The sequence below is a fragment of the Rattus rattus genome, chromosome 9, assembly GCF_011064425.1.
Source record: "Rattus rattus isolate New Zealand chromosome 9, Rrattus_CSIRO_v1, whole genome shotgun sequence".
Lineage (NCBI taxonomy): Eukaryota > Metazoa > Chordata > Mammalia > Rodentia > Muridae > Rattus > Rattus rattus.
The window spans coordinates 92,148,371-92,171,331 of record NC_046162.1 but is presented as its reverse complement, the minus strand read 5'-3'; the positions used below and the strand labels follow the sequence as shown (position 1 = coordinate 92,171,331).

The 22,961-nt window shown below is 44.5% G+C and overlaps 1 protein-coding gene across 1 annotated transcript; it reads left to right on the top strand.

The window, feature by feature from the left end:
* Positions 1-607: 607 nt before the first annotated feature.
* On the top strand, positions 608-22,949 carry Kiaa0100 (KIAA0100 ortholog). Its single transcript, XM_032914365.1, has 25 exons — positions 608-836; positions 2,421-3,513; positions 3,887-4,078; positions 4,184-4,386; positions 4,539-4,657; positions 4,783-5,003; positions 5,556-5,746; positions 5,872-5,971; positions 6,070-6,272; positions 7,722-8,016; positions 10,475-10,632; positions 11,341-11,547; positions 14,813-14,912; positions 15,856-16,038; positions 16,603-16,724; positions 17,273-17,428; positions 17,740-17,861; positions 18,513-18,693; positions 19,465-19,551; positions 19,866-19,976; positions 20,093-20,228; positions 20,327-20,457; positions 21,264-21,365; positions 21,598-21,732; positions 22,114-22,949. The coding sequence occupies exons 1-25, from the start codon at positions 624-626 to the stop codon at positions 22,291-22,293; spliced, it is 4,941 nt and encodes a 1,646-aa protein (XP_032770256.1). The 5' UTR covers positions 608-623; the 3' UTR covers positions 22,294-22,949.
* Positions 22,950-22,961: the final 12 nt, after the last annotated feature.

Below are 22,961 nucleotides of genomic sequence, written 5' to 3'. Positions count from 1 at the left end.
AGTGTCTATTGAAGAAGGAAGTGTTAAAAAAAAGACACAAATGGGAAAAACAGCCTTGATGTGATCAAGAGAACGAGGCCCATAAAGCCTTTCTTTTTTTGATTTTTTTTCTCTTGATGGAGGATCTTGTCCAATGCGTCATCCATTTTAGAATTTTCCAGTTCAACCTAACAAAGGTTGGGCTTATAGGTGCTGCTGGCTCTTACATAGCTCTGTCTTTTCTTTCTTTGTTTCTTTTTCTTTTGGTGGCTTTTTGTTGTTAGTTTGTGTTTTTCCTTCAAGACATTGTTTTTCTGTGTAGCCCTGGCTAGAACCCACAGAAGACCAGGCAGGCTGGCCTCAAACTCAGTTTCTCCTGACTCTGTCTGCCTCATGATGGAATTAAAGGCGTTCAGCCAACTTTTATTTTCTTGTTTATAGTTCTGGGGAGTGAATGATGTATGGATAATTTCTAGACACTGAGAAAGTTCATTGACTTTGCCAGCTCTCGTTAGGTAAGAGAAGAGAAAGTTCATAACATTAGGAGTCACTTAGGGGAAGGGTTGGGACTAAGGACAGCAAAGGGATAAGAAAGGGCAAAGGGCAGGTTGTCATTTCAGAGCTTAAAATGTCTGGGTTTCTTGATGCCAGGTGCTTCAGAGATACGACTGGACACACTGACTGTCCTGGGTAGTGCTGAGACCTCCACTGTGGGGATTCAAGGGCTTGTGCTTGCATTAGTAAAATCAGTCACAGAGAAGATGCAGCCCTGTTGCAAGGCTCCTGATATCCCCACACCAGTGCTGGGCCTCTCAATGCTCTCCCTCACCTATCACAGCAGCATCCGCTCTCTGGAGGTAATGCTTTGGGGCCATGGGCCAGACTGGGTTTTCCTACCACTTAAAACATTTTTTGGTCTTTTTGACTAACGTGAAACTTAGAGGAAAATGACAGCTGATGTCCATCTTTTCTTTTCTTCCTTAGATTTTTAACATTTTACTGAGTTATTATAAATATATGCAAAATATAGAGAGAACATTTAAACTTTCATATTTCCAGCTTCAATAAATTCCCATTTGTAACCATCTTGTTGCAGCTGTACCTATTATAACTTTCTCTACCCCAAGCTCTGGGGTCATTTTAAAGGCAATAACAGATACATCATTTTAATTATAAGTATTTTAATATGTGTATATCATATATACACATACATATATATGTATATATGCATACATATCTGAAAATAGGATGGTATTTTAAAGATTGGGGGTAGGAGTTGGCTTAGCAGATAAGAATGCTTGCTAGAGGACCCGAGTTCAAACTCTTAGTACCAGTGTAAAAGCCAGGCCTTTAGCCCTAGCATTGAAGGATGGAGGCAGGTGGATCATGAGAGCTCACAGGCCTTGTGTATAAAAGTACTGGTCACACAGTAAACATACATAAATGTAGGCAAAAATTAATACACATAAATGTAGAAAAAAAGATGAGGGCCTGAGAGATGGCTCTTTAAGTAAACAACATGTTTGATGTCAGGCCTGACAATCCCCAGGACCTATAGAACTAACTCTTGAAAGTTACCCTCTAATATCCATCCATACATTATGGTTTCTTTTTTTTTTTTTTTTTCTTTCAGAGCTGGGGACCGAACCCAGGGCCTTGCATTTGCTAGGCAAGCGCTCTACCCCTGAGCTAAATCCCCAACCCTACATTATGGTTTCTGTGTGGGCCGACACACACTTCTATGGAAGCAGTTAGTTCCTTAGAAGGCTAGAAGGGATCTGATGCTGGAGGCTTTCCAGAGTCTTTTTCCAGGGTATCAGATAGGTATGGGGTCTTCAGAGGAGAAGGGAGGCATTGAGTTTGCTTCCTTTGGAAACTGAGGAGGTTGCATTTCAGAGACTGGACTTAAGAGAGCGTCTGGGTGTTGGTATTTCAATTTCTCACTCCTTGAGCTATTCAGAACCGACTTTGTCTCTCAGGATGACCAGGATATACATTCACCGTGAGTCAGTTGCTGTGTTATGCTGTGTGGCCAGTACTTTTACATTGTGTTTTAGGAATCAAGTCATCTAATCCGTTGGTGAAATCTTTCAAGTTGTTTTGGATGGTGTTATTGAATGGTAATTTATGCATGGAAACATAAAGCAAAATGATTATTAATCTGAGTATATGAGTTTTAACATATGGCTCAAACCTACAAGGCATTTTAGAATCTACTAGAGAAAAATTCAGAAGTAAATGCTCATAAGTGTGAGATAAATGACAACTATTAACTTAGCCCTTTAGTGCTGAGAGGAACCAAGCAAGGCAGTAATTAATGTGGTTTCTTAGGAAGGGCTTATGAGTGGATATAATTCGTGAACCAGGTAGGCATGTGTAGTAGTCATTACTTCTGCTGTTCTGAGACACGATGACTGACATTCTGTTTTTACACCCTAAAGGTTCAGTGTGGTGCAGGGCTGACGTTACTCTGGAGCCCCCCAGATCACATGTATCTGTACCAGCATGTCTTGGCCACATTCCAGTGCCGAGACCTTTTACGAGCTACTGTGTTTCCTGAGATTATTCAGTCCCATGCACTAAAGACTCCACAATCCACTTCTGAACCAGAAGACCATCTCCCTGAGTCACCCCTACCTAGGCGGCTGCTAACCCTGACCCTGGAGGTGAGCACTGCCAAGCTGACAGCTTTCGTGGCAGAAGACAAGTTCATTACCCTGGCTGCAGAGAGTGTGTCACTCAGCCGGCATGGAGGCTCACTGCAGGCTTACTGCCCGGAGCTGGCTGCTGGCTTTGATGGCAACAGCATCTTCAACTTCAAGGAGGTAGAGGTGCAGCTTCTGCCTGAGCTAGAAGAGATGATCCTCCACAGGAACCCCTTCCCTGCACTGCAGACCCTCCGCAATCGGGTTTGGCTTCTTTCCCTTGGATCGGTCTCAGTGGAGTTTCCTTATCAGTATGACTTCTCTCGAACCTTGGATGAGGCGGTGGGAGTTCAGAAATGGCTAAAGGGGCTGCATCGAGGGACTCACGCTTGGGCTTCTCCAAGCCCTGCCCCTCTACCACCTGATTTACTTCTAAAGGTTCAGCATTTTTCTTGGGTTTTCCTGGATGACATCTTTGAGGTGAAACTTCATGATAACTATGAACTGATGAAGGATGAAAGTAAGGAGAGTGCCAAAAGGCTGCAGCTGCTGGATGCCAAAGTGGCTGCCCTGCGCAAGCAGCATGGGGAGCTGTTGCCAGCCCGAAAAATTGAGGAGCTCTACGCCTCTTTGGAACGCAAGAACATTGAAATCTACATCCAGCGCTCTCGTCGTCTCTATGGCAACACGCCCATGCGCCGTGCACTGCTCACTTGGAGCCTGACAGGGCTGGAGCTGGTGGCTCTGGCAGATGCATCCTTCCATGGGCCTGAGCGTGTGATAGAGCAGGTTCGAGAACTTGATCCTGGCAGCCCTTTTCCTGCTGAAGGAATGGACCTTGTCATTCAGTGGTGCCGTATGCTCAAGTGCAATGTCAAAACTTTTCTGGGTAAGTGCGTCTCCTATTCACGGTGTCTGTCCTGTGAGTGCCAGGGAGCTCTCTGAGTGACTGCAGAGGCGTGAGGTTGTACTGGGCACCGTAGTTGGTTGAGTAGATGGCTTTGCTTCCCTTTTTTGTTCCTGGTTTTCACCCTGAAATTACTGCGCTGACACAGTATGTGCACAGCCTTTTTGGGGTCGTTGTGGCTCCTGATTTCATGTTTGCTCCGTCCTCACCGTGCTTCATGGTCATGCCCTGCTGTAGCTTTGCTGCATAGTTTCCAGCCCTTGTTCTCTAGATTGATTGTAGATGGGTAAAGTAGCAGCAAGGGGGAAGCATGCGTGAAAGTAAACAACCAGTGCTGTCTGCTGTCTCGTGACAGTTCGGATCAGAGACTATCCACGCTACCTGTTTGAGATCCGTGACTGGCGGCTAGTGGGTCGACTTGCAGGCACTGAGCAGAGTGGCCAGCCATGCTCCCGTCGACGGCAAATCCTGCGTTTGGGGCTTCCCTGGGGTAACGTGGCAGTAGAAAGGAACATGCCCCCACTCAAGTTTTACCATGACTTCCACTGTGAGTAAAGCAGTTGGTTTGGCTGAGGGGCATTTCTGGGCCTTGGGTAGAGCAAAGGAAGAACAGAGAGGTGTTTTGTAGTAAGCCTGCATTCCTCTACCCTAGCGGAAATCTTCCAGTACACAGTGGTGTGGGGCCCATGCTGGGATCCAGCCTGGACACTGATTGGTCAGTGCGTGGACCTCTTGACCAAGCCTTCAGCTGACCCCAGCCCACCTTTGCCCTGGTGGGATAAGAGCCGTCTTCTGTTCCATGGGGACTGGCATATGGATATTGAACAAGCAAACCTGCATCAGCTGGCCACAGAGGTGAGGGGCTCCACGGAGTCATTTCCTTGTTAGGATAATGTAGTTGGGACCTGTACAGCATGTGGGGCACGAAGAGAAAGGTACTGCTTTGGGAGACTGTTCTTTTATCTATGGCTCACCCTTGTTCTTTGGGTTCGGGTGGGTCATTATAGGATCCATATAATACAACTGAAAACATGCACTGGGAGTGGAGCCACCTTTCTTTTCATTGGAAACCTGGTCAGTTTGTGTTCAAAGGGGACCTGGATGTCAACGTGAGAACAGCTTCTAAGTGAGTGGAGTGAAGAGTGGGTGAGGGCCTTAACTAGATGGGGGAGTTGGGATGGAGGGAGAGGGGAAGAGCCAAGGGAAGCAAGTGACCAAGTCTCTGAGGGCTGGGGCTCCGTTGTGAGGCAGGTATGACGACTGCTGCTTCCTTCACCTGCCTGACCTCTGCATGACACTGGACCTACAGTGGCTGTGCCATGGGAACCCTCATGATCATCACAGTGTCACTCTGAGGGCCCCAGAGTTCCTGCCTGAGGTACCCTTGGGCCAGCTCCATGACTCCTACCGGGCCTTCCGCTCTGAGAACCTCAACCTCTCCATCAAGATGGATTTGACTCGCCATAGTGGGAGTGAGCCTTGGGCCTGGGACAGTGGGAGGATGGGCTTGGGTACTGACCACTTAGTGAAAGAGGGATGGGGCAGAAGGACAGAACAGAGTTTAGATTGGGACCTTCGCAGGAGGACTTTGGACTGCTGTTAACATTAATACGATAAATTGTGTTACTTACGAATAGTGAGTGGATGGTCTCAAAGTTGCCCGGTAGAGGAAGTTAAAAATGGAAGTGCACTCAGGTACAGTGTCTGGCGAGGGTCCTCAGTTGACCCAGTCCACCCTCGTCATCGATATTATAAGGTCTTTGTCCTTGCTGTCAGTCAGCTTCCCTCATCCATTCCACCACCTTGGTGTTTGGTATTTTAACTTTAAAGTCTGGCTGTTGGAGTAGGGTAGGGATGAACAAACATTTAGACCATGGCAGAGAGCTTAGATCCTTGAAAGAAAAGGTGCTGGGGACACTGACTATGAGGAGGGTGTGTGGGTTTTAATCTCTGATAAGTAGGAAAGCACTTTCCTCACCTCTGATTCAACCACAGCTTGGATATGTCTGTCCTTTCCTTTGTAGCAATATCCCAGCCCCGGATTCTGTTGTACAGTAGTACTCTGCGCTGGATGCAAAATTTCTGGGCAACTTGGACTAGCATCACGAGGCCTATCTGTAGAGGAAAACTCTTCAATAACCTGAAGCCCAGCAAGAAGAAACTTGGCCAGCACTACAAACAGCTCTCCTATACTGCGCTGTTTCCTCAGCTACAGGTTAGAGTCCGAGCCTGACAGTTAGGGGTTTCCCTTCCTTACTTTCTTTATTTTCTAATATATCTAATAAAATCTTGGTCCTCCCGTCTGCCATCCTTTCTTCAGTTTCCCTCTCTCATTACCAGGTACATTACTGGGCTTCCTTTGCCCAGCAACGGGGCATCCAGATAGAGTGCAGTCAGGGCCACGTCTTCACTCGGGGAACTCAGCGGCTTATACCTCAAGGTCAGGCCAGAGCTTCTGTTTCTCCTAGTCTGTTCCTTGGATTTTCTTCTCAGTGACTCACAAACCATTCTGCATGGAATGTGCGCTCCCTTTTTCAGCTGGCACAGTGATGCGGCGCCTTATTTCTGAATGGAGTGTGACCCAGATGGTGAGTGACTTAAGTCAGGTGACCGTTCATCTGATGGCTTCACCCACTGAGGAGAACGCTGACCACTGCCTTGATCCCTTGATCACAAAGACCCACCTACTGAGCCTGTCTTCCCTTACTTACCAACGGCACAGCAATCGCACCACTGAAGAGGTACTGATGGACAGTTCATATCAGTAATGTTAGTGAGTGAGTGTCTCAATGTAAAGACAGAGGCTTAACTACTAGAAATTTCTAGTAGCTTTGGAGACTTTAGTAGTATCTTGGGTCTTAACTGTCATGTGGACCCTACCCTCATGTGCTTGTCCACACCTGTTATCTCCTGTGTCCAAATAGTATCTCACTGGGGACGAGAGTTAAGTTCTGGTAAGGTTTCTAATGGCATTCATACCACGTATGGCATTATATTCACTTGCTATTGTTTTTTTTCTTTTCTTTTTATCGGAGCTGGGGACCAAACCCAGGGCCTTGCGCTTGAGAAGCAAGCGCTCTACCACTGAGCTAAATCCCCAACCCCACTTGCTATTGTTGTATAAGATGCTCTCTTAACTTGCATTTATTGGGTGGGTGGTTGTATATGTGTATGAGAGAGAGGACAGTTAGCAGGAGGCAGTGATCTCCTTTAATATTAGTCCAGAAGATCCAACTCAAGCCACTGGTTTGGTGGTTCAGTACCCTTACCCAATGAGCCATCTCACTATCTTCTTTTTTTTTTTTTTTTAATTTTTATTACATTAATAATGTAAAAAGGGGGGAAAGGCATGTGCGTGTCTGTGTGCATGTGTGCACAGGGATCGAACAGAGGTTATCAGGCTTGGCAGCAAATACCTTTAAATGCTGAATGTGATCACTGTCCCCAGCTGCCGCCGCCACCGCTGCTACCGCCTTTGTTTTGTTTTGTTTTGTTTTGGAGATGGTCTTGTTTTATGGACCAAGCTTGACTTGAATTTCTTGAATTTTTTTTGTCCTCTTGCCACTGCCTTAAGTGCTAGGATTGCAGGCATGTACTGTTACATGTAGATATCATCCTTAAAATTCCTGAACTGGGTATACAGGTCAGTGACAGGGTATTGGATTAGTGAGTTCAATCCCTGGCACTACCACTTCCCACAAAAAAGAAAATTCCTTTTCTTATCTCCTAACAAATCTCTTGGTCTTCAGGAAATAGTAAAACAATTTTTTGTTTTTTAAAATTTATTTATTATGCATGCAGCACTCTACCTGCGTGTATGCCTGCAGGCCAGAAGAGGGCCTCAGATCCCATTACAGGTGGTTGAGAGCCACCATGTAATTGCTGGGAATTGAACTCAGGACCTCTGGAAGAGCAGATAGTGCTCTTAACCTCTGAGCCAAAAGTTCTTAACACTTCATTTAGTGCTGGCTTTCTCCATCTTTCCCAATTAAGTGTAGCTTTTGAAAGTAACTGGTTCATTAAAACTGCATTAAGAATAGTTAGGATGTGAAGTAATGTACAGCTGAAACTACTTAATGTTTCTCCAGGGTCTTCCTGTTTCTCCTTGTGTTTATAGCAAGTTTGTCTCTGCATTTTTAGTAGTGGTGGGAAGGTCTGTGTGACGCTGGTGTCCTTCTCCTGTCTCTCAGGAGCTGTCTGCTCGGGATGGTGATGCTGCCTTCCACACCCATCAGCTGTACTTGGTAGACTTACGGATTTCCTGGACCACCACCAACAGGGACATCGCCTTTGGCTTGTATGATGGCTACAAAAAAGCAGCTGTGCTCAAGCGCAATCTCTCCACTGAGGCCCTGAAGGGTTTGAAGATTGATCCTCAGATGTCAGCCAAAAAGCCAAAGCGGGGTATCCCACCTAGCGCCCAAGCCCAGCCTCGTGCCAGCGCTCCCAGCTTCAGGGGACAGCCTGATAAGGGATCATCAGGAGGTAGGCCGAGGCAGTGAGACATGGGTTTAGGACATGTGCTTGGAAAGGGGCTTGAGAATGACTCCATTGTGACTGGTTCCATCTAGTCACAGAGATGACACTATCATGTACTTATTTTTGGCCATGTTGGGTTTATATTACTAATAATGAGGAAGCTCCAAAAGTTTCATTTTGTGGCCAGCAAGTATAGGGTCAAAAGAGAATTAGTAAGGAAAGAAACAAAAGTTAAGAATTGTTTCTTGCTGGTGTGGTTGAACACATTTTCAATCTCAGCAGAAGCCAGCCTGGTCTACATAGCAAATTCCAGGCCAGCCAAGGCTGCCTTTTTCTAAACAAAACAAAACAATAACAGAAAAGAATTATTTTTCAAATTTTCAATGTTGCACATTGCACTCAGGTCCTTGTACATTCTAGGCAAACACTAAGATCATATCCACAGCCATGTATCATTTTGATAAATATACTTTGTTCAGGCAACAAAGATTTAAGTGCTTAGCTGGCATAAGACTGAAACACTGCCAGGTTCTTTATTTCTTGGTAGCACTCTGGAGAAAATCTTGAAAGATAAGTAAGACCTGGAAAGAAAGGAATGGGCATTTGGGGTATAACAGATGTAAGGGAATGCAAGTTAACAAGTGCCTGTGAGAACACGGGTGTGAGAAGGAGAGGAATTCAAAGAATAGGGAAGTTACAGTGAAAGGGAGGGAAATGAGCTGGGGACTTAAATTTGAGTCGACTATGGGCTGTGGCGTGATGGGAATAATCTGTGTAGGAATGGCATTGGGAAGGAGTGATGTGCTCACAGATGGTGAACGGTTTGTTTTCCTTGACACAGTAACAAAAGGAGTGTGAGGAATGGCTGAGAAAGACCACTGGGGTGGGGATCATTGGGAGACCTTCCACACAGGTCCCTCCTTCATGAGGAATGGAGAACCATTGAAATCTTTGAACACAACTGGCTCACAACCCAGTTCCAGGGAATCTTACACTTTCTGTGTACACACACATACACATTCATTCTATCTCCTCTCTCTCTCTCAGGCAAAACACCATACACTTAAAAATAAATAGTGGGGGTTGGGGATTTAGCTCAGTGGTAGAGCGCTTGCCTAAGAAGCGCAAGGCCCTGGGTTCGGTCCCCAGCTCTGAAAAAAAGAACCAAAAAAAAAAAATAGTGCTGGAGAGATGGCTCAGTGGTTAAGAGCACTGACTGCTGGGGGCTGGAGAGATGGCTCAGCAGTTAAGAGCACCGACTGCTCTTCCAGAGGTCCTGAGTTCAATTCCCAGCAACCACATGGTGGCTCACAACCATCTGTAATGGGATCTGATGCCCTCTTCTGGTGTGTCTGCAGACAGTGACAGTGTACTTTATATAATAAATAAATAAAAAAAAAAAAAAAGAGCACTGACTGCTCTTCCAGAGGTCCTGAGTTCAATTCCCAGCATCCACATGATGGCTCACAATCATCCGTAATGGGATCTGATGCCCTCTTCTGGTGTGTCTGAAGAGAACAGTGTACTCACACATATTAAATAAATAAATAAATCTTTAAAATAAATAGAAATCCACTAAATTATCACAAGAGCCTTATGTGATATCTGCTGTTATTTTACAGATAAGGAAAGTGAGCCACAAAGGTTCTAAAGCTGCCCAAAGTCACAGTTGAGTAGGTGCTAGAGGGAGGGTCTTGACCACTGGCAGAGACTAGTCTAATTCTGACGCTGCTCTTGACCATGTTTGTTAGACAGTTTACTAAGAGAAAGGAGACATGCCGACATCTGAGAAGATACTTCTAAGATCTCTGAGAGAAGTAGCAAAGCTAGCATAGGGTTCCATGGCTGACAAGGGAGTGGAAGAGAATAGTCACACGTATGGGAAAAGGAGCAAAGCGAGACTGGGAAGAAAGCTCATCAGTTTAGAGCACTTGCTGCTCTTGGGGAGCACCTGGGTTCATTTCCTACCACTGTCTTGATGGGAGCCTTCGGAACAAAAATAGCACCATTTAAACTGGTATTTCTATTTTTCTTAATTTCTTTTTTTTTTTTTTTAAGATTTATTTATTTATAAGTACACTGTAGCTGTCTTCAGACACACCAGAAGAGGGCATCGGATCCCATTACAGATGGTTGTGAGCCACCGTATGGTTGCTGGGATTTGAACTCAGGACCTCTGGAAGAGCAGTCAGTGCTCTTAACTGCTGAGCCATCTCTCCAGCCCTATTTCTATTTTTCTATTGGAAATTGTTAACTCTTATTAACATTGAGGGGGAACCAAATAGCTTTTATCTTCTCCTTTTGGGTCAAGGGTTGGGTAGAGTGAACTGGACCAGTGTTCCAGGTTGAAGATGTACCTCAGCCCTTACCTAGACAGGAAGTAATGGAAGATCAGTGTGGCCCTGCATGTGTTCTCTTTCCCTTTGAGACTGTGACCTTTCCCTACTTCTTATTTCTTTGCCAGGTGCTTACATGTTGCAGAAGCTGATTGAAGAGACAGATAGATTTGTAGTATTCACAGAAGAGGAGTCTGGTATGAGTGACCAATTGTGTGGAATCGCTGCCTGCCAGACAGATGACATATACAACCGAAACTGCCTTATTGAACTGGTCAACTGCCAGGTATCTTTTCTTTGGTTTTTTGTTTTTTGTTTTTTTTTAAGATTTATTCATTTATTATATATGAGTACACTGTAGCTGTCTTTAGACACACCAGAAGAGGGCATCAGCTCTCATTACAGATGGTTGTGAGCCACCATGTGGTTGCTGGGAATTGAACTCAGGACCTCTGGAAGAGCAGACAGTGCTCATAACCACTGAGCCAACTCTCCAACTCCCAGGTATCTTTTCTTAATAGACACCAGTATCAGGCTAATTCCCAATCAAAATGTTTACTTTTCTCTAATTTTTTAAAAAAATTAAAGATGGGGTCCCACAAGCTGGGTATGCTGGCATACACCTTTAACCCGAGTGCCAGCACTCTGGAGGAAGAGCCAGGTGGATCTTTGAGTTTGAAGAACCTGCCTCAAAAACAAAAAGGTGTGGAGGGTTCCTCTGTGTAGCTCAGGCTGGCCTCAGACTTGGCTGTCTTGCCTTGGTTTATTGACTGCTGAGGTTATGGACTTGTGATCGACAGACTCAGTGCTTTTCCACATATACCTGAAGAATGGGTGGGGAAAACTCAAATCTGTGCCTTTCTATGGGTATCCTGAGTAAGCGCTTCCATGTATAAAGCCCAATAAAGCTTGCTCTGTAAGCTAGAGTTAGCCATGATCTGAAGACCCTTCTCAGCCCCCTTCACGTCTAAAACTGCATTTCTCCTTGACGTAGATGGTTCTTCGTGGAGCGGAGACAGAAGGCTGTGTCATTGTGTCAGCTGCCAAAGCTCAGTTGCTGCAGTGCCAACACCATCCAGCTTGGTATGGTGACACGCTGAAACAAAAGACTTCCTGGACTTGCCTGTTAGATGGCATGCAGTATTTTGCTACCACCGAAAGCAGTCCTACTGAACAGGATGGCCGACAGCTCTGGTTAGAGGTTAGTCAGCCTTGGGTGGGAAGGTCCATTGTATAACTCTAGTTTTCTGGTCGTTAACCCCTTCAGCTAGAACCACTGGAATTCTTCCTAGTACCTACTCTTCTGCTTAGTAGAAAAGAAGCTGCTGACACTGTGATGTGAGCAGCCTCTGCTGTAGGAGCATGGTGCTCCCCTCTCGTGTGAGCAGCCTCTGTGCTGTAGGAACATAATACTCCTCTCTTGCATGGCACTGGAATAAATAGACAGGAACTCCTTCCTTAGTTTGCAGGCCCTCAATAAATGTCACACAAGCAGGCAGTGTGTCTGAAAACTTTGTTTTGTCTATTTGAGACAAGTCTTGCTGTGCAGTCTGGTCTCAAGCCCAGGTGGCCTAAAGCTGGAGATCCCTTTGCCTTAGCATCTGTAGTGCAGGAAACATGTGCCACACGGTTAGCCACGTGTTTTTATGGCCTTTCATAAAGATGATTGTTTCAGCAATCATTGTAATTTTTTTTCCCCGAGATAGGGAGTCTCTGTGTAGCCCTGGCTATCCTGAAACTTGATATGTAGACTAGGCTGCCCTCAAACTCAGATATTTATCTGCCTCTGTCTCCCAACCGCTGGGTTTAAGAGCGTGCACCACCACCAACTGGCTAAGATAGAACATCTTAATTTCTAGCATACGTATGTTCTCAGACTTACTGGAGGGTTGGTGATCATGAGGCAAATCTGGCTAGTGTTGTATATTGTCATTTACATATTTGACATGTGCTAAGTGTGCACATTAGTTATAGGATTAAGTTACATCTGATAAGAAACAAAATAAAAACATGAATGACCATAATAAAATGAGCCAAAATGATAACCTCTTTTGTAGATCTTGTCCCACACCAATACTTCTGCAAAGGAACTTCAGGTTCAGTCAAGGCAGCCTCCAGTATAATATGCCAGACACATGAACATTTAGATCAGACGTCAAGCCAAGTGTGGCCAGGTTGTTGGTAACATAGGAAGTCAGCGAACAGTGTCTGTCTATTGCCATAGTAGTCACAGAAAGTATCTTAGCTAGCATTCTGGCTCAGTGGTCACACTTGGCTAACGTGCATAAGGCCCTGGGTTTGATCCCCACAACCACCAAAAGAAATGGGGATGTAGGAGTGGTAATTATCCATGCAAAGGTGGGCAAAATTTTCTAGGTCTACCATTTTTAGGCAATGCCATCTTTTATAGTTGAAGGCTTTTTTTCTCCCCTAAGTGACATTAGCATTAAAGTGGAGATTTTTGGAATTAGAAAGAAAATGATTTTTTTTCTTCCCTATGTGACTTTGTGATTCAGTAGATCTGCCACCCAAATCCTGGATTTCTAAGATTTCGTGTAATTTATATATTTTTTTGTAATTTTTTTAATGTGTTTTTAAGTCTGCCATGTATGTATGTATGGGTGCCCTCAAAGACCAGAAGAAGGTGTCGGGTCTAAACTGGAATTGCAGGTGATTGTGAGCTGCCATGTGGGTGCTAGGAACTAAACGTAGGTCCTTTGCAAGAATAGCAAGTGCTCCTAACTGCTGGGTCATCTCCAGCCCCTAAAGCCTTATTTATGTTTATTTTAATGTGTATGGGTGCTTTGCCAGCTTGTATGTCTGTGTATCCAATGTGTGCTTGGTACCTGCAGAGGCCAGAAGGTGTTTGATCCCATGAGACTGGAATTACAAGAAGTTGTTAGCTGGGAATAGAACTTTCGTCTTTTGGAAGAGCAGCCAGTGATTGCTCGTAACCATTGAGCCATGTCTCCAGTCCTGAAGCCTTGACCTTACTGCTTTGATTTTTCACGCCACTCATTCTGTTACTTAGCCTGCTGTCCAAAGTGATATCAGAATTGTTTTCTTTTTCATGTAGGTGTATGTATGAGTGAGCATGTGATGTATGTGCAGTGAACGTGTGCCTGTGCACTCACAGGCCAGAGGAAATCCTAGTATGTTGTGCCTTACTCCCTTGAGACAGGGTCTTTCATTGAAACTGGAGCTGGGCACGCTCCAACATGTTTTTCCTGCCTTCCATAGGATTGGGATTACAGGAATGTGTGGCCATCCCTGGATTTTTACATTGGTGCTGAGGATTTAAACTCAGGACCTGTTAAGTATGTGTGAGAGAGATCTGTTGTTTTTAGAGGTTAAAAGATAGTTTTGGGGCTGGAGAGGTGGCTCAGTGGTTAAGAGCACCGACTGCTCTTCCAGAGGTCCTGAGTTCAAATCCCAGCAACCACATGGTGGCTCACAACCACCCGTAATGGAATCCGATGCCCTCTTCTGGTGTGTCTGAAGACAGCTACAGTGTACTCATATACAAAATAAATAAATAAATCTTTTAAAAAAAAAAAAAAAGATAGTTTTGTAGAGTCAGTTCTCCCACTTTTTTATATGTATGCGAGTGCCTAAATGTCTGTATATCAGCTGCATACCCTCTGACACCAGAAGAGAGGGTGTCCAGGGTATCAAATCCCTAGAACTAGAATTACAGGCAGTCGCTAATGTTGGTGCTGGGAACCAAACCCTGGTAAAACAGCAAATGCTCCTTACTGCTGAGCCCTCTCTCCCGGCCCATCCTTTTCCCCTTTTATGTGAGTTCAGGGTTGAGCTTAGTATCAGACTTGTTCAGCAAGCATTTTACCTACTGAGCCATCTTGGCCCCTAGCTGTACTTTCTTGAGGTCTCACTGTGTAGTATTAGTTGTTTAGCACTTGATAGATAAACTAGTCTGACCTCAGAGTCCAGAAAGCCCAGAGCCCTGTCTTCCTCTGATCCCGGCTGCTAGATTACATGTGTTAGCCACTATGCCTGGGTTCACAGTAGTTCTGTGTGAAGATACAAAATGGCAAAAACACAAAGAACATACCAGCTAGGCATTGCGGCTCATGCTTATAACCCTAGCACTTGAGAGATCAAAGCAAGGTGGAAAACTCTCAAAAAATGTTATTAGGTGATTTTTAAATGAACTAAAATGATCACATTATCATTGGGTGATATTGTATTTGTGAGAGTCTCAACTATGTACTCTAGATTGTCATAGAACTATATAGTCCAAGCTGGCCTCAAATCTATGATGTTATTCCTGCCTCACAGCCTCTTGCTGGGATTACAGGTATGGGACTATTGTTGGACCTGAAATCTGTCATTGACTGAAGCATTCTTTTGCAGCACATGACTCTATTGGAAACACGGCCATCTAAGGTGGTGGTAGAATAAGCTACCTTTTCCCAGGAGCTAAAGGTCCCTCAATGTGTTTGCAGGTGAAGAATATTGAAGAGCACCGGGAACGTAGTCTGGACTCTGTTCAGGAGCTGATGGAAAGTGGGCAGGCAGTGGGAGGCATGGTTACCACAACCACAGGTCAGCTCTCTTCCCTCTCCCAGAGTAAATGTGTACCCCGAAGGGACTTCATCTTCTTATCTAATCTACCTTCTGCATTTTTCCTTTCTTTTCCTCTCAGTCTGTGTAGGCCAGGCTGTCCTCAGATTCATGAGTTTAGGCATGAGCTACCATATGGCTTTTATTTTTGAGAGTACTAGAGATCAAACTCAGGGTTTTTTACCTTTGATTTGCAAACCCAGCCCTGTCTATCATCTGTCTTTCTCTTCCAGATTATCTGTCTGTCTGTCTGAGACAGAGTCTCATTATATAGTCCTGCCTGTCCTCACTTTCTTTTTTCTTTTTCTTTTTTTTTTTTTTTCCGGAGTTGGGGACCGAACCCAGGGCCTTGCGCTTGCTAAGCAAGCGCTCTACCACTGAGCTAAATCCCCAACCCTGTCCTCACTTTCATGTATACTAAGCTGGTCTAGAACTTATAGAATATGTTACCACACCTTGCCCTAATTTTTCTGTTTTTTGTTTGTTTTAATGATTTATGTGCATTGGGGATATATATATGTATCTGTGTGAGGGTATCAGATCTCCTGGAACTGTATTTACAGACAGTTCTGAGCTGCCATGTGGGTACTAGAAACTAAACCCTGGATCCTCTGGAAAAGCAGCCCATGCTTCCAGCCATTGAGCCACCTCTCAGCCTCAGCTTATCTATTTATTCTTAGCCTCAGTGTATGTTGAAGTAATATTTTTTTGTCAGTCTTGACTGGAAACATTTTTGGAATTCCTTAGACATAATATTCAGATGGGAGGGGTTTTTTTTTTTTTTTGGAGCTGGGGACCGAACCCAGGGCCTTGCGCTTCTTAGGCAAGCGCTCTACCGCTGAGCTAAATCCCCAACCCCCAGATGGGAGTTCTTATTACACCTTTTGTGAAGAATCTCTTTGTCCTCTTGTTCACTTCTTCCCAGATTGGAACCAGCCAGCTGAAGCCCAGCAAGCCCAGCAAGTGCAGCGGATCATTTCACGTTGTAATTGCCGGATGTACTATATCAGCTACAGCCACGACATTGACCCTGAGCTAGCAACTCAGATTAAGCCACCTGAAGTTCATGAGAACCAGGAAAAGGAGGATCTCTTAAAGAAGCAGGAAGGTATCCAAGGCATTTGGGAAAGTAGTTATTTCTTTAGTGGTTTTAAGAGAGTAGACAAAGGGATTCCTGTATGCTGTTGGTACTAACATTTACTTGGCTCTGCATTTTGTAAGTCCAGCCATTAGAACAACCTGTACTCTTAGAGGAAGTTGGGACAGTGGTTACTTGGGATTCTGAAAGAAGCATATTTCTATTCCCGGGTGCCTCTTCTTCCCTTTGTGTTGGAATGACCAACGTGAGTGGTTCCAAATATTCTTTTTTTTTTTTCTTCTTTTTTTCGGAGCTGGGGACCAAACTCAGGGCCTTGCGCTTGCTAGGCAAGCGCTCTACCACTGAGCTAAATCCCCAACCCCAGTTCCAAATAATTCTTTAGGGTGGGTATGGTGGCGCAGAACTTTAATCTCCACACCCAGAAGGCAGAGGCAAGTGGAGCAAGGTAGAGGCCGGCCAGGACTACGTAGCGAAACCCTGTATCAAAAAACAAAACAAAATATGGGTTAGGAGGGTGACTATATAGGGAGAAATGTGAACCTGTTATTTAACTGACTGCTTACAATTTTTCAGGGGCTGTGGATACTTTTACTCTTATCCACCATGAATTGGAAATTTCTACCAACCCAGCTCAGTATGCTATGATTCTGGACATTGTCAACAACCTGCTTCTCCATGTAGAACCCAAGCGGAAGGTGAGCATGAGCCCTTCTAGAATTCAAGTTAGGCTCACCTGAACTTTGATCTTGTCATTTTCTTCAATCCAGTTAAGTAAAGTAATGATGGGCTGGTGAGATGGTTCAGTGGATAAGAAAGAAACTAATACCTCACCCTGAAAGGGGGACTTATGATTGGTAATTACAGCTATTGGAATTCATATTGTTAATGTTTGAGTATCTCTAAGACTGTATAGCTTGTTCTAGCCAGGTCTCTACTCAGTTACTAAATATTTCTGACAGTGGTGACTACACATATCTGCCTCCATTTCTACCCTGTGAGCCCAGCTTATGAAATCATCCACATTGCAGATCTTTTATACTGACCTACACCTTACTCTTGCTACTGATCACGACCGGTAAAGGCCAGCTTTCCAGAAGAGAGAGAGCACCATTCACTTTTCTACAAAACATATTAAGAAACATTAATTCAGGGGCTGGTAAAGCATGAACTTAGCCTATGTGAAGCTGTGGGTTTTATTCACAGCGCCACACAAAAGTACACACTTCCCTTTTCCCTTTTTTAGGAGCATAGTGAAAAGAAACAGCGCGTCAGATTCCAGCTCGAGATCTCCAGCAATCCTGAGGAGCAGCGCAGCAGCATATTACACCTGCAGGAGGCTGTGCGGCAGCATGTGGCCCAGATACGGCACCTAGAGAAGCAGATGTACTCGATCATGAAGGTAGTCATCCCGGGTAAACTGAGGACAGATCTCTTAGTCTCCTGTGATAGACACAGAGAGATCTCTCTCTCTCTCTCTTTTTATATATATATTTATTTATTTCATGTATATGGGTACATTGTCACTGTTTCCAAACGCCCCAGAAGAAGGCATCAGATCCCATTACAGATGGTTGTGAGCCACCATGTGGTTGCTGGAAATTGAACTCAGGATCTCTGAACTCAGAACTCAGTCAGTGCTCTTAACCACCATTAACTGGCCATTTCTCCAGCCCACGGAAGTTCTCTTATGTTCTTCTCTTGGTTCCTTAGTCTTTACAGGATGACAACAAGAATGAGAACTTGCTGGACGTGAACCAAAAACTTCAGTTACAGCTAAACCAAGAAAAGGCCAACCTGCAGCTGGAAAGTGAAGAACTGAACATCCTTATCAGGTACCCAACGGCCTTTGCCAGTCTCAGCCAGAGCTGGTTTCCCTTTCATGCCTCACAGGCTAAGTTTAGCGTGTGTTCTCAAAGACTTATAGAAGTAGATAGAGGGGTTGGGGATTTAGCTCAGTGGTAGAGCGCTTGCCTAGGAAGTGCAAGGCCCTGGGTTTGGTCCCCAGCTCCAAAAAAAAAAAAAAAAAAAAAAAAAAAAAAAAAGTAGATAGAGGATATCTTCCTGAATAAGCCTTGCTGAGGTTGGCCAAAGAGGTGAGTGAACCCCCACCCGCCCTTGCTTCTTACAGGAGTGCTTGCAGGAAAAGGCTTTGCTACAAAATTGAGTAGCTGAGAAGACCACTTTAGTGGCCTTAGCAGTGTGTATCTGAAGAGCAAATACAGTAAAACTGATCAGTAAAGAACACAGTTGATGATCTAATCATAAAGTTAGTGGGAAAACTGCTTTACTAAGAAGCTATAGAACTAAAGATCAGAAATCTGTTCTATTACCTCACCATGTCAGAAACAAAACATCAGGGGGAAAAGGCATTAGCTAAGCCAGAGTAGGTTGTTATCTGGGCTTATAGCCTGCAGTATTATGGGGCACTCCAGCTGTGTGTTCTTTCCCTCCCTTATCCCTTTGGCTCTCTTATTCATGCATAGATGTTTTAAGGATTTCCAACTGCAGCGAGCCAATAAAATGGAGCTTCGAAAACAACAGGAAGATGTGAGTGTGGTCCGTCGCACTGAGTTTTACTTTGCTCAGGCACGTTGGCGTCTGACAGAAGAAGATGGACAGCTGGGAATTGCTGAGCTGGAGCTTCAGAGGTTCCTTTACAGCAAGGTATTAGGGTAGTGCACAGTCACACAGCAGTAGCCAGTCTGAGGCACGATCTGTCTCAAGAGATCCATCCATAGAGGAAAAAAGGGGGCTAATTGTATTTATTAATGATGGTCATGATTAGAGACACATCAGCCTGTAATAAATGATGTAAGTGTACACATAATTAATCAAATGCTTCTTCCATTAAGAAAATTATTCTTAGAAGTAAGACCCAGGGGGTTGGGGATTTAGCTCAGTGGTAGATCGCTTGCCTAGCAAGCGCAAGGCCCTGGGTTCGGTCCCCAGCTCTGAAAAAAAAAAAGGAAAAAAAAAAAACAAAACAAAGAGGTAAGACCCAGAGTGAAGTAATCTATTAGGTTGAGTTGGAATAGTGCTGTTCTGATACTGATAGCATTTCTGCAGTTTCCCAAGGGGAAAGAATATCACAATTACAAAATATATTTGAGAATTAATGAGAAACTTAAATGCCACAATAGCTAAGCAGTCTAACATTTAGCGGTTGTTGGTTTACTCAGAAGAAACACTCAGAGGGTATTGGTCGCATATGAGATTGGAAGAGGTGTTAGCAGGGTGTGGTGGTGCTTATGTTTAATCCCAGCATTCCAGATGTGTAGGTAAGGAGGGTCAAGAGATCAAAGTTAGTTACAGGCATACTTTGAGGACTAGCCTGGACTTTATGAGATCCTGATTTACATAGGAAAGAGAAAAATGAAAACAGAGGCTTAGCTTATTAACTTATAATGAATAGGACAAAATCTGTCTGTCTTACAGGTGAATAAGTCTGATGACACAGCAGAACATCTCCTGGAGTTGGGCTGGTTCACTATGAACAACCTTCTCCCCAATGCTATTTATAAGGCAAGTCTTTTCCTGGTGTCTGGGGGAATAGGATTTAGGCAGGGCCTTGTATATGATGAGCTCATCAATAGGGCAGGGCTTATTTTCCCACTCCTAGCCCACTCACTCATGCTTCAGATCAAAAGGCCTGTGATCTGAGATGGTATACCTTGTCTAGCCTAGCAGAGACCATTGGTTCAGTTCTCCTACCATGATTTGTACTTGATTTTGAGGTTTTTTTTTTTTCGGAGCTGGGATTTTTTTTTTTTGAGGTTTTTTTTTTTTTTATTTTAGAGAAGATGTATAGTAGAGTTATTGGCCACTCTGTCCTATAGGTGGTTCTACGGCCCCAGAGTTCCTGCCAGTCTGGGAGACAGCTAGCCCTCCGCCTCTTCAGCAAAGTACGGCCGCCTGTTGGTGGCATCTCTGTTAAGGAACACTTTGAGGTTAGTAAGCAGTACCTTGGGAACTGATCAAATGTTAGTTCAAAACTAAACTGTTTGTAATAAAAGACAATGATAGTAATTGAGCCTAATTGCTTCTTCACCTCTTTCCTGCTTAGGTAAATGTGGTGCCTCTCACCATCCAGCTGTCCCACCGGTTCTTCCATAGAATGATGGGCTTTTTCTTTCCTGGTCGAAATGTGGAAGATGATGAAGTTGGTGATGAAGAAGATAAGTCCAAACTGGTGACGACTGGTAAGAATTGGTTACGCTAGAATGCCAGGAGAATAGAGTGGCAGCCAAAGCAGCTTCAGGAAAAGAATCACACTGTTGGTTTGCATGCTTTTTCATAGGAATACCAGTAGTAAAGCCTCGGCAGCTGATAGCAACAGATGACGCGGTACCACTAGGCTCTGGAAAGGGTGTGGCACAGGGCTTGAGTAGGAGTTCTGGAGTCAGAAGATCATTTCGCAAATTACCTGAGGTATGGCCTATAAAAATCAGAGAAGTGTGGTGGTGCAGTCTAATTTTAACACTTGAGGACAGGAGCTAGAAGACCATGAGTCCAAGGGCAGCCTGGACTGTATGAGATCCTGTCTTAAAAAGGCAAAAGAAGCCTATCATGTGGGGACACACCCTTAATTCCAGCACTTGGAAAGCAGAGGCAGACCAGGGATGATATACAAAGAAACCCTGTCTCAAACAAAATAGAACTTAGTATGTTTAAGAGATTTTTAAGGGGTTGGGGATTTAGCTCAGCAGTAGAGCACTTGCCTAGCAAGCGCAAGGCCCTGGGTTCGGTCCCCAGCTCTGAAAAAAAAAAAAAAAAAGAGAGATTTTTAAAATGGATATTTTTTTTTTAAAGATTTATTTATTTATTATATATAAGTACATTGTAGCTGTCTTCAGATACACCAGAAGAGGGCATCAGATCTCATTACAGATGGTTGTGAGCCACCATGTGGTTGCTGGGAATTGAACTCATGACCTCTGGAAGAGCAGTCGGGTGCTCTTAACCGCTGAGCCATCTCTCCAGCCCTTAAAATGGATATTAATAGTTTCTGTGGGGTTGGGGATTTAGCTCAGTGGTAGAGTGCTTACCTAGGGGCGCCAAGGCCCTGTTGGTTCCCAGCTCAAAAAAAAAAAAAAAGAACCAAAAAAAAAAAATAGTTTCTGTGGACCTGGTTGGGTGTTCCTTTTGTCTCCCCAGGACTGAGGGTGGAGTAATATTTAGGATCTTAGGTTGCTCTGGTGATTTTAGGGCTTATGCTCCTTTTCTGTCTTCCCCAGCACCCAGTTGATGACATTGACAAGATGAAAGAGCGAGCTGCCATGAACAACTCCTTCATATATATAAAAATCCCGCAAGTCCCACTGTGCGTCAGTTACAAGGTGTGTCCCATCCCAGCCCTTTCTAGAGTATAGACCGGGTAACAATCAGCCCTCCTGTGAAAGTAGGCCTCGGGTGACAGACCTGTTCCTTCTGCTTTCTGCAGGAGTCAGCACCATTATCAGAATGAGAGGGAATTCAAATATGTAGGTTGCTGTCATAGGAATTACTGGCTTAGATTCAAAATGACAGTTGTAATTTTCCCTCTTCTTTTCCCTCCTCTTCCTGTTGCAGGGTGAGAAGAACAGCGTGGACTGGGGCGACCTTAACTTGGTGCTACCCTGTCTGGAGTACCACAACAACACGTGGACATGGCTGGACTTTGCCATGGCTGTCAAAAGGGATAGCCGAAAAGCTCTAGTTGCCCAGGTATCCAGCCAGGCCTCACGGCTATTTCATTAGCAGGAACTGGCAAGCCAACTGCCTTCTGTTCTATGCTATAGATAGTCAAGAAGGGGCAGATACTGACTGGGTCTGTCCTTTTTTGTTCATACCTTTACCCCAGTGTGATTAAACATCTGCTTCATATATATTTGCTCATTTGGGGGACTTAAGCTTCTACTTCAGCTTTATGAGTGGTTCTGATTAGATTGTAAGCTTCTTGAAAGCTGAGACTATTACCTATACACTTTGAGGCGCCCTGTTGTGTACTGCATGTGCGTTAATAAATCTCTGGGTTGGTTCACTTTAAATTGTGCGTCCTGTTCCACTAATATTTTTGCCTTTCCTTTTATTCCTTTCCACTGCCAGGTAATCAAAGAAAAACTAAGGCTGAAACCTGCAACAGGGTCTGAGGTCCGGGGAAAGCTAGAAACAAAGTGTGACCTGAACATGCAACAGCAGGAAGAAGAGAAAGCCCGGCTCCTCATCGGTTTAAGTGTGGGTGACAAGAACCCTGGCAAGAAGTCCATCTTTGGCAGGCGCAAGTGATGTGGAGACCCAAGTGGCTGCAGTATAGAATGGACTCTGTCAGGATCCAGGGACTTGAGGGTGGGCAGAGCTTCCCTTCATCCCGCAGGATTTGTGGGGCATGTGGGAATTGAGAGAGACACTGTTCAATAGCTGGCCTGTCCCTGCAGGGCATGGTGGACAAAAGTGCTGAGTTCCCTCTCATAGTATTAGGCCCAAGGCCCAGGGTCAGAGGGGCAAGAAAACCAGAAGACCCAGAGATCGTGTCCAAGCCTAGTATCCTGCTCCTTTGGGGCAACAGAAAGGGTGGGGGGATAGTTTTGATCAAGTATGATAAATTTTTATAAAGACATATATATATATAAAACATATATATATATTTCTAAATGTAATTGCTCTCCCTTTGTGCCAGTAAGCTAAGGGGAGGAGTCTGACCCTCTGTGCCTCACTCCACTGCCTTGTTGTATAAGAGGTGTTAGGTTTGGGGGGATAAGCTTCCCAATCTGTGTGCTCACTTGGGAGGATGGCATTAGGAGCCAGGGCTGGCCATGGGTACCTTACTTTCCTCCCTGGGGTATGCCCAGGAGAATGGAGAAAAAAAAAGATTTAAAGAAAAAATATTTTAAATTTGATGCTGGCCTTTTTTAATTGTATTGAGTAAAAGTGTTCAAGTTGTCTGTGTCCTTCCC

Coding starts and splice junctions, on each gene's coding strand:
- Kiaa0100 (XM_032914365.1), top strand. CDS start 624: ATGCCAGGTGCTTCAGAGATACGACTGGACACACTGACTGTCCTGGGT. Junction 4,387..4,538: donor TGCATCAGCTGGCCACAGAG/GTGAGGGGCTCC, acceptor GGGTCATTATAG/GATCCATATAATACAACTGA. Junction 5,972..6,069: donor TCAGCGGCTTATACCTCAAG/GTCAGGCCAGAG, acceptor TCCCTTTTTCAG/CTGGCACAGTGATGCGGCGC.